The sequence below is a fragment of the Panthera tigris genome, chromosome D3 (genome assembly GCF_018350195.1).
Source record: "Panthera tigris isolate Pti1 chromosome D3, P.tigris_Pti1_mat1.1, whole genome shotgun sequence".
Classification (NCBI taxonomy): domain Eukaryota; kingdom Metazoa; phylum Chordata; class Mammalia; order Carnivora; family Felidae; genus Panthera; species Panthera tigris.
Window position 1 is genome coordinate 44,267,180 of NC_056671.1, and position 14,546 is coordinate 44,281,725.

Sequence of the window (14,546 nt, forward strand, 5' to 3'; positions counted from 1 at the left end):
TCAGACATTTTATTTGCCCAACTGTTCAAAATGGTCACACAAGTCAAACTGAAAGGCTCCCTACTACCAGAAATAAATGTTTAATTTTTAAATTTTATCAGGTGGAAAAAAAGGGGCTGATTTGTGCCAGCTGAAATTAATTTTAACAATTTGGTCAGAACAAGGCCCAACTTTACTTTCTATATTTTAGTCACTATGAAACATAGTTTCTGTAGTTGCAATTAATAGAAAAAGCAAATCGGTGTGTTAAATGAAAAAGAAAAGCTAGGGGGTATGGGAAAGGGCAAAATGAGTAAAGGGCAGTGGGAGATACAGGTTTCCAATTATGGAATGAAGAAGTCATGGGAATAAAAAGTAGAGCATAGGGAATATAATCAACAATATTATAATAGCACTGCATGGTAACAGGTGATAACTAAACTTGTGGTGAGCAAAGCAGAACATAAAGAGATACTGAATCACTATGTTGTACACCAAAAACTAATATAACGTGGTGTGTCAATTATACTCAAAAAAATACAAAAAAAAAAAAAAGCCAGAATTCAACAGGTTTATGCTTCACATAAAATAAAAATGAAAAGTGAAAATAAGAAAGCAATGAGAAGCATTTACATGAATGTGAGACCTCTAAAGGAGTCAAGTTAGTCGTCTCACTACAAGACTGAGTTAAAATTGAATAGGCTACCTTAACAAATGATTCCTGTCTTTTACAACTTGATTCTTAAGCTAAAATACATTGTAAAACTTATTTAATAAGAAGGTACTCCTGCAACTCTACTGTGCATAATAAAAATAAATTACCTTATCTGGTGTTGATTCAAAAGAATCTTTCATCTGGTTATCCAACGGTGGGTCAGGAGGTGGTTTTATCTGATTATCCAAATGACAATTTTCAGAAGCCCTTTTTGAAGTTTTATTAATTTCAACTGTAACATCATTAACTTTAACTTCTTCAGAATTAATTTCTTTAGTTTCTTCCTGCTGGCAACCTATATTTTTGTCATCAGGTGGTTTTGTCCCTAAAACTGTACTAGGAGTTGCCGGATGATGCATTTCTAAGGCTGGTAGTGAAAAACTGGTTCGTATTAAGCCCAATTTAGGGGAAACTTGAGAGTCCAACTTATTTTGCTGCACAGAGTTAAATTTTGAGAGTTTAATTTTAGTCCAGTTGGAGTTCTTTTTAGTTGAGCTGTTTATTCCATTTAATATACATTTCACAGGCTTTGTTTTTCTACTGGGAAAGAAACGATTGCATTGAACATCCTGATTTGTTTCCTTCTGATGAAGTATTTGTCTTTCATTATTAGTCTCTTCCAAGTTTATTTCTGTAGGCTTCTCCTTTACACTTTCCATTTGTGAAGATTCCTTTTTTACCTCTACAGTATCTGACTCAATTTCACCAGCAATTTCTTCACAGAGCTGGAGAATACTACCCCGTTTGCTCTTTCCCGCTTGCTCCAGCTCATTATCTACACTTTGTTCAGGCACTGATGGCTGTGGACTTTTTTGGGATTTTGCACTAGTATTCACTTGCGTATGAACTGACTTCTTCATCTCATTCTTTTTAGAGACTGCTGAAGTAACCATTTTTGATCTTTTTATCTCAGAAGTTACAGGCACAGATTTTGTTTCCTCTTTTCTAGTATTCTTCTGAAGACACTTTTCAGATCCTTTTATGCACTGAGAATTACAAGTATAAGCTGTCTGATGCTCTACTTTGCGTTTTTTTCCTTTGGGGGAATTTATCACTTCATTAATTACTAGATTTTCATCCTCTTTAGTGTCAGACTTTATTTCCGGTACTTTTCTTTTCACATGTTTTTGACTTGTTTTAACTTTATTAGATTTACTTTGAGTATTGTTACAGTGCTCTTTTCTTGGTGGCAAACTCTGTTTAGCTGCTTGAACTTGACCCTGAATTTCTCTATTACGCAGAGACCTTGTTGAAACTTCTGTTAACTGTTGAAGTCTCTGTGACCTCCGGTTAAACTGTTCATTTGATTTAGGAGTTCCATGCACTGACTTTTTCTGAGGTAATTTTTTCTTTTTTGTAGATTCTTGTTGTGAATGTCCCTTCACAGTCACCATATTTTTATTAATGGACTTGCTAGCTTTTTTATCATTGGATGCCGCTTTTGCTGACCTTGTACTCATGCATGTTCCTAATTCAGATTGATTTATTTTACTCTCACTAGAAGATTTAACCAGTGATTTGATAGTTTCCTTGGGGCCTGATTTTTTTGCCAGATTTGTTTGAGAACCTTGAATTTGTGTTTCTAAATTCTTATCTTCACTTTTTTTAATAACACTGGAGGAATTTTCTTTTGATTTCTCCTGAATGGACATCATTCCTGAGTAAGGTCCTCCTTTTCTCAGTAGTATTTGAGAGGATATTTGTGTCCTGGTAGGTGTGAATGCTGAATGTCTAGTATTATTCTGAGAAGGTCTTAAAAATCAACTTTGAGGCTGATGTACATTTTCAACAAAAATACTGGTTTGCTTCAAATAAGGTTTCAGTCATCCCTAGGACATGAGAAAAGCTGGTATGAAGGCTAAAAGATATTTGCTTTACTTTTGGGCAAGGCAATAGAAATCTGAGGAAAATTTAATTCTAATTTGATATTTTTATAATTTTTTATGAAAAAAAGTTAATTCAGGTTCAAACTGTTTTGTTAATTTTTCAATTAATTATGGTTTTCAGGCCTAGCCCTATTACTGGAGGAGTTATTTATCACTGACCTGTTTTGACAAAGATTTTGAAAACTTTTTTCTTCTGAAGTCTACAGTTACTGGACTTCGATTCATTTGAAACATGTCTTACAGCTAGTAGGTTTCTCTCCTTGTTTGCTGAGACTGTTAGTTTAAAGTTCTTATCTAACCTTTTTAGTTTAATAAAATACTCTATTAATATAGATTTCCTTTTGTGCTGCCATTTCTGAAAAATTAAAAAAAATTAAAATTAAATTTTGTACAATCCAAGAAATATGGCAATGCTAATACTATACAGAAATAATCTGATTTATGTAAAATCTAACTTCTCTTTTTTAATTAATCTATAAATTTAAAGTTAATAGAAAAAAGTATCCCAACTACATTCTTATAAGTAATCAATGACTTGTCTTATATAAATACACAATAGTCGAAAATCAGTTTATTCCTTGATATTACTTACAATTCTTTTCCCACAAGATAGAACTGATCTTTCAGCCACCATAACTCATGAAAATTTGACAAAATCATTCCTTAAAATATCCTCTTAACACATTACACAGCACCTAAGGAGGGGGGAAAAGAAAGTGTATTTTAAAATGTTTAAAAGGTGCAAAGGAAATATGCAAATTATTCATTCACCACCCATTATATACAACACTCCACAATTTTACCCTGTCTTACCATTAGTCTTCAGAATTCACTTTATACATACCAATAACTTTAGTATTTCTAACCTGAGGTAAACTACCCATTTCATGCCGTAGAAAAAAAGTTTAAAAATAAAAATGCAATTCATAATATGTACATATAATAGGTTAAAGTGGTAAAGTAAAATCCTATTTTGAAGAAAAAGAGTGCACATAAATAACTACTTGTACACAGAAAAACACTGATATACAATTGAAAAGGCAGATTTAAACACACATTTACCTCTACTCTCATGTAAAACCTACTTTAAAAAAGCAATAGATTAAAACAAGACAAAACCAGAAATCCAAAGAATAAATAAAAGAGCAAATGGTGAAAATAAAAATATGTAAGCTGCAAAGAATGATAAATAATAACCTCCAGACTCAAGAAAACTTGAATCCTAAGCTAGAAATGGGGAAACTGAGAAGTAGCTCTACTTAAAACCACAGAATCTCCAAAAACTCAGTAATTGGAAGTATCAGGCTCCGCCAGAGATGAGGATGAAAAAAGAACTCAAAAACACAGAAAGATTCCAAGACTGCCATTCCAATTACTAGCACCCGGAAAGGTGCTAGTCTTTCTTTGGTCTGGGGACTCAGGACAGCTGAGGGAAGAAGTATCATACTGACAATAGAAGGAATAAGTAGGAGTACACACAGTGATTGCTGAAACCCACTCCCTACACCTAAACTTCTCTTTTGCCTACTCAAGAGACTCCTAGAGGAGGCAGCCAAGACTGTACCTTCCGGGAAGATGGTTTTCTAATGAATTTGACAGGCCTAGAGATAAAAGATCCAAAAAAAAATACTGATAGGACCTGCAGTCTGTAGTAGTCCATAGTCCATAAGCACAAGCACCCTCTCTCTGTCTCTCACACCCTACAGTCAAGAAACTACCAGCCCGTCTACCATCCAAACACACAAAACTTTCAAATCAGTTTTTAGTGTCTCACTTGTAACCCTGAGCAAATAAACAAGAATAACCATATACATAAGAAAAACCTTAAAATGAAAAAACATGAAATAAATAGCTTGGCAAAAACAAACTATGCAGAGCCAAAAACTAAAAATAAGCCAATCCATCCATGAAACAAATATACAAGAACATTCACAGTAAAAAAAAAAAAAAAAAAAAAAAAGGAACACATGAAAATTAAAACTACCAAAAAATTTAAAAAGTCAATAAAAGCATTAGAAGATGACGGTAAGAAGATCTCATATAAAGTCAAACAAAAAAGACAGATATGGCAAATAGGAGACAAAATATAAGAAGAAAATTAAAAGGCAATCTGTATCAAAATAACACCAGCATTCTTCACAGAGCTAAAACAAACCACCCTAAAATTTGTATGAAACTAAAAAAGAGCCTGAATAGCCAAAGCAAACTTGAAAAAGAAAACCAAAGCTGGAGGCATCACAATCCCAGACTTCAAGATGTATTACAAAGCTGTAATCATCAAGACAGTATGGTACTGGCACAAGAACAGACACATAGATCAATGGAACAGAATAGACAACCCAGAAATGGACCCACAAACGTTATGGCCAAATAATCTTTGACAAAGCAGGAAAGAATATCCAATGGAAAAAAGTCTCTTCAGCAAATGGTGTTGGGAAAACTGGACAGCGACATGCAGAAGCATGAATATATGTATATATTACTCAGCAACCAAAAAGAATGAAATCTTTGCCATTTGCAACTACATGGATGGAACTAGAGGGTATTATGCTAAGTGAAAGTAGTCAGAGAAAGACAAATATCATATGACTTCACTCGTATGAGGACTTTAAGACACAGAACAGATGAACACAAGGGAAGCGAAACAAAAATATAAAAACAGGGAGGGGGACAAAACATGAGAGATTCTTAAACATGGAGAACAAAGGGTTACTGGAGGGGTTGTGGGAGGGGGGATGGGCTAAATGGGTAAGGTGCATTAAGGAATCTACTGAAATCACTGTTGCACTATATGCTAACTTGGATATAAATTTAAAAAATAATAATAAAAAAAAAACCCTTGGGCCACCTGGAAAAACCAGGATAATCTCCTCATCCCTCCATCCCCAACCCCCCAAAAAAAAAGAAAAGAAAAGAGAAAAACAGGGGCACCTGGATGGTTTAGTTAAGCGTCCAACTTCAGCTCAGGTCATGATCTCACAGTTCGTGGGCTCAAGCCCTGTGTTGGGCTCTGTGCTGACAGCTTAAGAGCCTGGAGCCTGCTTCAGATTCAGTGTCTCCCACGCTCTCTGCCCCTCCCCCACTTGCACTCGCTGTCTCTCAGAAATAAACATTAAAAAAATTTTTCTTAATAATTAAAAAAAGAGAAAGAAATGAGTTGCCAGATTAAAAGGGCCCAGAGCACCTAGCACAATGGATTTAAAAAGAATGTTATAAAGTATATCATGAGGAGAAAAAGATGTCCCTCAAGCTTCTAGGGACTGGGAAAAAATCTTGACCACATATATATTATACATGCAAATTATTACTTGCAGGGCAAAAAAAGAAAAAAATTGGGGCGCCTGGGTGGCTCAGTCGGTTAAGCGTCCGACTTCAGCCCGGGTCACGATCTCGCAGTCCGTGAGTTCGAGCCCCGCATCGGGCTCTGCGCTGATGGCTCAGAGCCTGGAGCCTGCTTCCGATTCTGTCTCCCTCTCTCTCTGCACCTCCCCCGTTCATGCTCTGTCTCTCTCTGTCTCAAAAATAAGCGTTAAAAAAAAAAAAAAAAAAAGAAAAGAAAAAAATTATTAGTATGTGAATTCATTAAGGTGAATAAAAAAATTTTAAATAAAAAGTTTTAAATAACAATTAGCTGAAATACCTAATAGAAGAAAATATCACATACCAGTTTATAACAACACACATACACAAATCAACTTAGAAAGTAATGGGGTATGGGGTGCCTGGGTGGCTCAGTCAGTTGCGCTTCTAGTCATGATCTCACAGCTTGTGAGTCTGAGCCCCACATAGGGCTCTGTTCTGACAGCTCGGAGCCTGGAGCCTGCTTTGGATTCTCTGTCTCCCTCTCTCTGTCTGCCCCTCCCCCACTCACACTCTGTCCCTCTCTCTCTCTGTCTCTCTCTCAAAAAATAAACATTAAAAAAAAAATGAAAGTAATGCGGTGTATGGGGCGCCTGGGTGACCCAGTTGGGCAGCCAACTCTTGATCTCAGCTCAGGTCATGAAATCACAGTTTGTGAGATTGAGCCCTGCATCCAGCTCTGCGATGATGGCATGGAGCCTGCTTTGGATTCAGTCTCTCCTTCTCTCTGCCCTTGCCCCACTTGTGCTCTGTCTCTCAAAAAATTAACTTAAAAAAAAAAAAAAAAAAGAATTCCAAACACTTAAAAAAAAAAAAAAGTAATGGGTGTAGATTTGTGTCACTTAGTTGTAATAATTAACAATTTAGTTCCGGGACACCTGGGTGGCTCAGTCCGTTGAGCATCCAACTTCGGCTCAGGTCATGATCTCATGGTTTGTGAGTTCGAGCCCCACATCGGGCTCTGTGCTGTCAGTTCAGAGCCTGGAGCCTGCTTCAGATTCTGTGTCTCCCTCTCTCTCTGTTCCTCCCCCATACATGCTCTGTCTCTCAAAAAATGAATAAACATTAAAAAAAAAAGTTTTTAAAAAAGAAAAACAATTTAGTTCCCACACATCGATAAACAGGAGAGTAATGCAAGATTTGCGCCAAAAATAGGCTCAAGTGCATGAAGCAAGTTATTACATACAAAGGTAGTATGAATCTAATTACTTCCAAATTAATGAAGATAAGATTATTCAACATTTGGTGTGTCACCAAAGGCAAGGGAAACAAGAGCTAACATGAACTACTGGGGCTTCATCAAGATAACAGGCTTCTGTACAGCAAAGGAAACAATCAATAAAACTAAAGGGCAGCCTAAAGAATGGGAGAAGATATTTGCAAATTGATATATGTGATGAAGGGTTAGTATCTAAAATCTATAAAGAACTTACCAAAACTCAACACCCACAAAACAAATAATCCAGTTAAAAAATGGGCAGAAGATATGGATAGACTCGTTTCCAGAGAAGACATCCAGACAGCTAACAGACACAGTAAGAGATGCTCATCATCACTCATCACTAGGTAAATACCAATCAAAACCACAATGAGATACCACCTGATACCTGTCACAATGGCTAAAATTAACCACACAAGAAAAAACAGGTGTTGACGAGAATGCAGAGAAAGGGGAAACCTCTTGGGCTGCCGGTGGGAATGAAAACTGGTGCAGTCACTCTGCAGAACAGCACTGAGGTTCCTCAAGAAACTAAAAATAGAACTACCCTACGATCCAACACCTGCATTGTTAGGTATTTATCCAAAGGATACAAAAATACAGATTTGAAGGGGTATATGCAACCCAAGGTTTAGGGCGGCATTATCAACAATAGCCAAACTGAGGAGAGAGCCCAAATCTCCACTGACGACTGATGAACGGATAAAGATGTGGTGCTGGGGCATCTGGGTGGCTCAGTCAGCTCGTGAGTTCAAGCCCCGTGTCGGGCTCTGTGCTGACAGCTCAGAGCCTGGAGCCTGCTCGGATTCTGTGTCTCCCTCTCTCTCTGCACCTAACCCACTCACATTCTGTCTCTGTCTCTCTCGAAAATAAATAAACATTAAAATTTTTTTTTTTTTTTTTTTTTTTTAAAGAAGATGTTGGGGCAACAAAAAGTCTTAAGCACTGCTTTTGGTCTTTATATTGGTACAAACATTTTGAAAAACTGTTTGACAGTATCTACTAAAGCAGAACATAGGGGGCGCCTGGGTGACTCAGTCAGCTGAGCGTCCGACTTCAGCTCAGGTCATGATCTCATGGTCTGTGAGTTCGAGCCCCGTGTCGGGCTCTGTGCTGACAGCTCAGAGCCTGGAGCCTGGTTCGGATTCTGTGTCTCCCTGTCTCTCTCTGCCCCTCCCCTGCTCATGCTCTGTCTTTCTCTTTAAAAAAAAAAATTTTTAAAGCAGAACATAGACCTAAGCTATGGCCCTGCAATTCCAATCATTGCTAACTTTTAAACTGAAATGACTATATCCAAGTACAAGAATGTTCCTAGCAGCATTATTCGCAATAGCCAAAAATTGAAACTAGATTCAATAAATAAATTTATATGCTAGAATACTATTCAGAAATGAATAAAGAACAAAATGCTGTTGTATATAACAAAAGGTGAACCTCATAACTACAATGTTGAATGAGGAAACCAGATAAGAAAAATTAAACACAGGAAGATCCAACTTGTTTAAATTTAAAAAAAAAAAAAAAGAAAGAAAGAAAGAAAGAAAGAAAAACCAACCAATGTTAATAGAAGTCATATAGTAATCATCTCTGTAGGAGGTAAAAATTGAGATGGAGCACAGTACAGATTTCTGTGGTGTTAATATTCTCTATCTTGGTCTGGACAGTAGTTACTAAGTTTTTTGGATTTTTTTTTAATTCATTGAGTTGTTCAGTAATACTTTGTGTACTATGTTGTATATCTTTGTGTGTGTATTTCTATGTTTCAGTTTGCTACATATTTTACAAGGGTAAATATATTTTCAAGGACAGGCACAAACACATTAGGGTAGTTATTAAAGTAAATGCATGTAAGGGAGGAAAATATCACTGGTAATTGGATGTAAAGCAGAAAAATAGAGATGGACTGTACATAATTTATTACGCACCTATGGTCTTCCCCCCCCCAAACTGAGTATTCTGAACTTTAATGTTCCAAGTACCTACTCAGTTTGAATCCTATTTCACAACAACCTCCACTTCCCCTATTGATTTACAGTAACATACCAGTGCTAAGCTGTTTCCTACCCAGGTACAGATGTTATAAAAATAGATAGTATGAGGCCTGAAAGTACTAGGAATCAGCTCTGCATATAAAGACTGTGCAAAGAAAATGTATATTAAATGTGAACTTCTTGAACTTCTACATAAAATGAACATGGATTTTAAATGTTCTTCCCATGGTCTCAGTATTACCAAAAGAAAAGAAGAAGATAAAAGTCATACATTTCACCTGGCAATCCTAAAAACTCCACAACATGTGAGGAGTTGGATTATGTATATAATTCAGTGAGGGGGAAAGTTCAAGGTGCTGAAACCATCATCTAGTGTCAGATTGGAGGGATAGGAATGGGATGGTTTAGAATTCCATGACCTTATACTTCCTTCCAATTATTCAATGCTAAGAAACAATCCATTATCCCAGAGGAAACAGCTCCAATCTTCACATAACTGAGTACTGAGCACTGAGTACTGCTTGCAATGCCAAAAGTCCAGATACAGCAAAGCACATGCCCAGAATAAAAAAAATGAAGGTGGGGAAAAAAAAGAAGAAGATGTGGTGTATACATATAATGGAATATTACTCAGCCATCAAAAAGAAGAAACCTTGCTATTTGCAACGACGTGGATGGAGCTAGAACATAGTATGTTAAATAAAGTAAGTCCATCAAAGAAAGATAAATACCATATGATTTCACTCATACATGGAATTTAAGAAACAAAACAGATGAGGGATGCCTGGGTGGCTCAGTTGGTTAAGCATCCAACTTCAGCTCAGGTCATGATCTTGGGGTTAGTGAGTTCGAGCCCTGTGTTGGGCTCTGTGTTGACAGCTCAGAGCCTAAAGTGTGCTTTGGATTCTGTCTCCCCCTCTCTCTGCTCCTCCCCCACTCACGCTCTGTCTCTTTCTCAAAAAATAAACAAACATTAAAAAAAAATGAACAAAACAGATGAACACATGGGAAGGGGAGCGGGGAGAGAAGAGAGGGAAACAAATCACAAGAGACTCCTAATGATAGAGAACTATAGGTTGATGGAGGGAGGAGGGTGGGAGAGGGGTAGATAGGTGATGGGTACTAAGAAGGGCACTTGTTACAATGAGCCCTGAGTGTTGTATATAAGTGATGAGTCACTGAGTTCTACTCCTGAAACCAATATTGCACTGTATTTAACTAACGAAAATTTAGATGATAGACAGATAGACAGACAGACAGAAGCTCCTGGGTGGCTCAGTCAGTTAAACGCCTGACTTCAGTTCAGGTCACCATCTCTCAGCCCATGGGTTTGAGTCCCATGTCAGGTTCTGTGCTGACAGCTCAGAGCCCGGAGTCTGCTTCAGATTCTGTGTTTCCCTATCTCTCTGTCCCTTCCCTGTTCACACTCTTGTCTTTTTCTGTCTCTGTCTCTCTCAAAACTAAATGAACATTAAAAAAAATTTTTTTTAGTTAATAAATAAATAAATAAATAAATGAATAACACGGTTGGTGTCAAGACAATTAGGAAACCATCTGGGCAATTATGGTTAAGAGTGAGGTATTTTGCAGAAAACATTTAACCATTAAAAATTAATTAAGAATTAAAACATAAACAGATTAAATGTAGGAAATTATAATATTTATTTTCACAGTGGGAAAGACTTTCAAACCCTGTCACAAAATTCAGAAGACAGGTTTGAGAGACGAAATTGGGGAAATACTCCGGCAAGAAAAAGAAACAGTAATCACCATAATGTATTCACAGGAAAGAAACCACACATGGTTGGTATGATAGTAACATAACAATGTAAGCTAGAACCAAGACAAAATACCAATTTTCAACTATCAGGCCAAAGATCAGGAAGTTTAACAACATAGTCCTGGCAAAGGTTTGTGACAGGTAGTCTCACATTATTGCATATAATTCAATGTCTATGCAAGACAATCAAGCAGTATCTATCAAAATTATAAATGTTAAATTTCAAACAATTCCATTTCCAGCACTTTATAGAACAGATACACATGCACCAGTGCTCAAAGACACAAATAAATATAAAATTAATTGTCAACACTGTATCAATAGACTGAACACTCCAACAAACAGGCATCAGTATAAGCTACTTACATAATTGATGCAATTATATACACCCAACAGAACACCATGCAATCACGTCAACTGAAGTCCACGCAAAATTCCCAGTCTTTTTATAAAGAATTTGGCAACCTGATTTTAAACCTTACATGGAAATGTAGAAACTATATACTATGATCAAAGCCTTTTTTAAGAAAGATTTTCTTGAATACTGATAACTATACAATTTCAAGACTTACAAATCTACAGTAATCAAGGCACTGTAATACTGATAAAGGAAGCAGAGATCAATAGAATAGAGAATCCAAAAATAAACCCATACATTTATGATCAATTGATTTTGGCAAAAGTGCCAACACAAATCCATGGGGAAACAAAGGCTGAAAAAATGATGCTGGAACTACCGGATATCTAAATAGAAAAGAAGGAAGAAAAAAAAAAAAAATCAACCCTTACGTCACACAACCCACAAAAATAATTTGAGATTGATCACAGGAATGAGTACAAAACTATAAAGTTCAAGAAGAAAACAAAGGCAAAATCTTTGAGGTAGACAAAGATGGTTTCTAGGCAAGAATCCTATTCATTCTACATATGACCATGTAAAAACCCATGGTCTAAAATCTTCAAAGCAGCTTTATGCACAATAACCAAAATCTGAAGGGAAAAAAAAAAAAAACCACCAAAGGTCACATGAATGGATTGATATATCAATATATAATAGAAAATTACTCTACAACAGAAAGAACAAACTTCTGGAACAACATGACGAACCTCACAACCATTATGGTAAGTGAAAAAAGCTTGACCCAGAGAGTACATTATGTTGGATTCCACTTGAAATTCTAGAAAAAGTAGACTATAGTTGACCCTTGAACACCACAGGGGTTGGAGTGCCAAATCCTAGTGCAGTCAAGAATCTGCATATAACTTCTGACTACCCCAAAACTTAACTACTAATATAGCCTACTGTTGATGAGAAGCCTTACCAATAATAGTTAATGAACACATATTTTGTGTTATATGTATGTATTATATACCGTACTCTTACAATAAAACTAGAGAAAATAAAATGTTAAAATAAATTTACAGTACTGCATTTATTGATGTAAGTTTACATCCTTTTACAAGATGAATCATCTGTCAGAACCTACATCAATATTGTCCTAAATGATACAAAACACTGTAAATGTTATGTGCTATCACTAACACTAGACATCAAAAATGAAAAGATAATGTGAAAAAGAAATTCCTACTTATTTATAGGTATAACAATTCGTGTACTAATGAGGCAGCAATATAATTGCTTTACAGTAGCCTAGTATAACTGATCAGCTGCTTCATGCTGGCCTAGCATATACACTAATGAATCATTATACAATTTTTATGTCATACAGTATTACAATCATAACACTGCAAACACATTTTTTAAAAAATCACTTACTTGTGATAGGCTAATATACAGTTTCTCCAATTATAAGAGAAGCATATAGTACATAACGTAATTCTTTGAAAGCAAAGTTATAAAACAGTAAGAAAACTAACATATTATTAATTTCATATTAAATATCACTCACCTTATGCCTATGTAAGGATAAGCTATCCACTTCCATACAAGTCTTGTACATGATTTTCTATACGATGAATACTTAAGCAATGATGATGATGATGAAAGAAAAATGTCTCATACAGTTCTTGCCACAAGTTATTAGATTTTCACAGGAAGACAAACATACAACAGATAAGTTTATTAACTGTATGCCATGATGATTATTTACTATTGATTAAATGGAAGTGGGTCATCATAAATGTCTTCATCCTTGTTTTCACTCTTCACAATGAGTAGGCTGAGGAGGAGGAAGAGGAGGGGTTGGTCTTGGTGTCTCAAGGACAGCAGAAGAGGTGAAGGTGAAAGGGAAGGCAGTAAAGGCATGCACACTTGGTATAACTTTACAGCAATACACTAATTTCCGCCTGACATTTTTGTTTTCTCATCTCTTTAAAAATGTTTCTATACAATACCAATCCTTCTTCTACCATTTGCTTTAGTTTCAGTACCTGTATCATAGAAAGGTCCACATCCTATAAGAAGTCAAAAGCAGTCTTGAATAACTGGAATGCTTCTACCAAACTGTCTAATGTCAATCTGTTTTCCAGCACTGTTTCCACATCTTCATTTTCTGGCATTGGTTCAGATGTGTTTATCTTCTGTTAACAAGTCATCTGTTAACTCCTCTTGTGTAGCATCTATTAGCTCTTCAATTTCTCCAAGATCCGTATCTTAAAACCCTTCACACTCCCCACCATTTTTTGCCATATCCACAATGTCTTTCATGATTTCCTTGACTGGCTTTGTTGTAAATTCTATGAAGTCATGCGCAACTTCTGGACACATTTTTTTCCCACAGGAATTTACTGTTTTAGGCTTGATAATTTTCATGGCTTTTTCTATAAACAACAATGGCATCTTCAATGATGTGATCCTTCCAGACTTTCATGATGTTCTATTAGGGTTCTTTTCCACAGCATTAAATATTCTCTATATACAGTATCATGTGTGATGAGCCTTAAAGGTCCTAGAGGCTGATCTAGAGGCTGAATCAGAGATGTTGTGTTTAGGGACAAGCAGACCACTTTGATGCCTCTGGTGTTGAACTCAGGAGGTTCTGGGTGTCCAGGCACACTGTCTAAGATCAAAAGAACTTTAAAGAGCAGTATCTTACTATCAAGGTACTTCCTGACTTAAGGGACAAAGTATTGATGGAACCAAACCAGAAAAAGGGTTCTCATTATCCAGGCAGACCTTTTTGTTGTAAACCAAAAGTCTGGGGCACCTAGCTGGCTCAGTCAGCAGAGCACGAGACTCTTGATCTTGGGCTGTGAGTTTGAGCCTCAGGTTGGATGTAGAGATCACTTAAAAAAAAAAAAAAAAAAAAAAGTCCAGCAGCTAGTGTTTCTCTTTTCCCTTCAAGATTTGGAGATTAACAGCTTTATAGGTAAGGATAGCCCTGATCATAAACCAAATTGCATTTGCACAAAACAAACGAGTTAGCCTATCCCTTCCTGCCTTAAATCCTGAAGCTCATTTCTCTTCCTTAGTAATAAATGTCCTTTGTTGGTATTTTTCTTTTCCAGAATAAGACATTTTTGTCTGCATTAAAAAACCTGTTCAGGCAGATACCCTTTCTCCTCTGTGATTTTCTTAATGGCATCTGATAACTTACCTGCTGCCTCCTGGTTGGCAGAAGCAGCTTCTCCCATTGTCTTGACATTTTAAAAATCA

The 14,546-nt window shown here is 36.3% G+C and overlaps 1 protein-coding gene across 5 annotated transcripts in view; it reads right to left on the reverse strand.

The window, feature by feature from the left end:
- ESCO1 (establishment of sister chromatid cohesion N-acetyltransferase 1) overlaps positions 1–14,546 on the reverse strand; it is an 80,879-nt gene that overhangs the window by 41,670 nt on the left and 24,663 nt on the right. For all 5 annotated transcript variants that reach the window (XR_006210062.1, XM_042962695.1, XM_042962693.1 and 2 more), the window contains exons 3-5: positions 12,841–13,950; positions 3,173–3,275; positions 802–2,935 (exon numbers count right to left, since the gene is read on the reverse strand). Coding sequence is in view for 4 of the 5 variants with exons in the window: in XM_042962695.1 (XP_042818629.1) it covers positions 802–2,349 (1,548 nt within the window). In the remaining variant the exon portion in view is untranslated. The remainder of the gene's footprint in view (positions 1–801; positions 2,936–3,172; positions 3,276–12,840; positions 13,951–14,546) is intronic.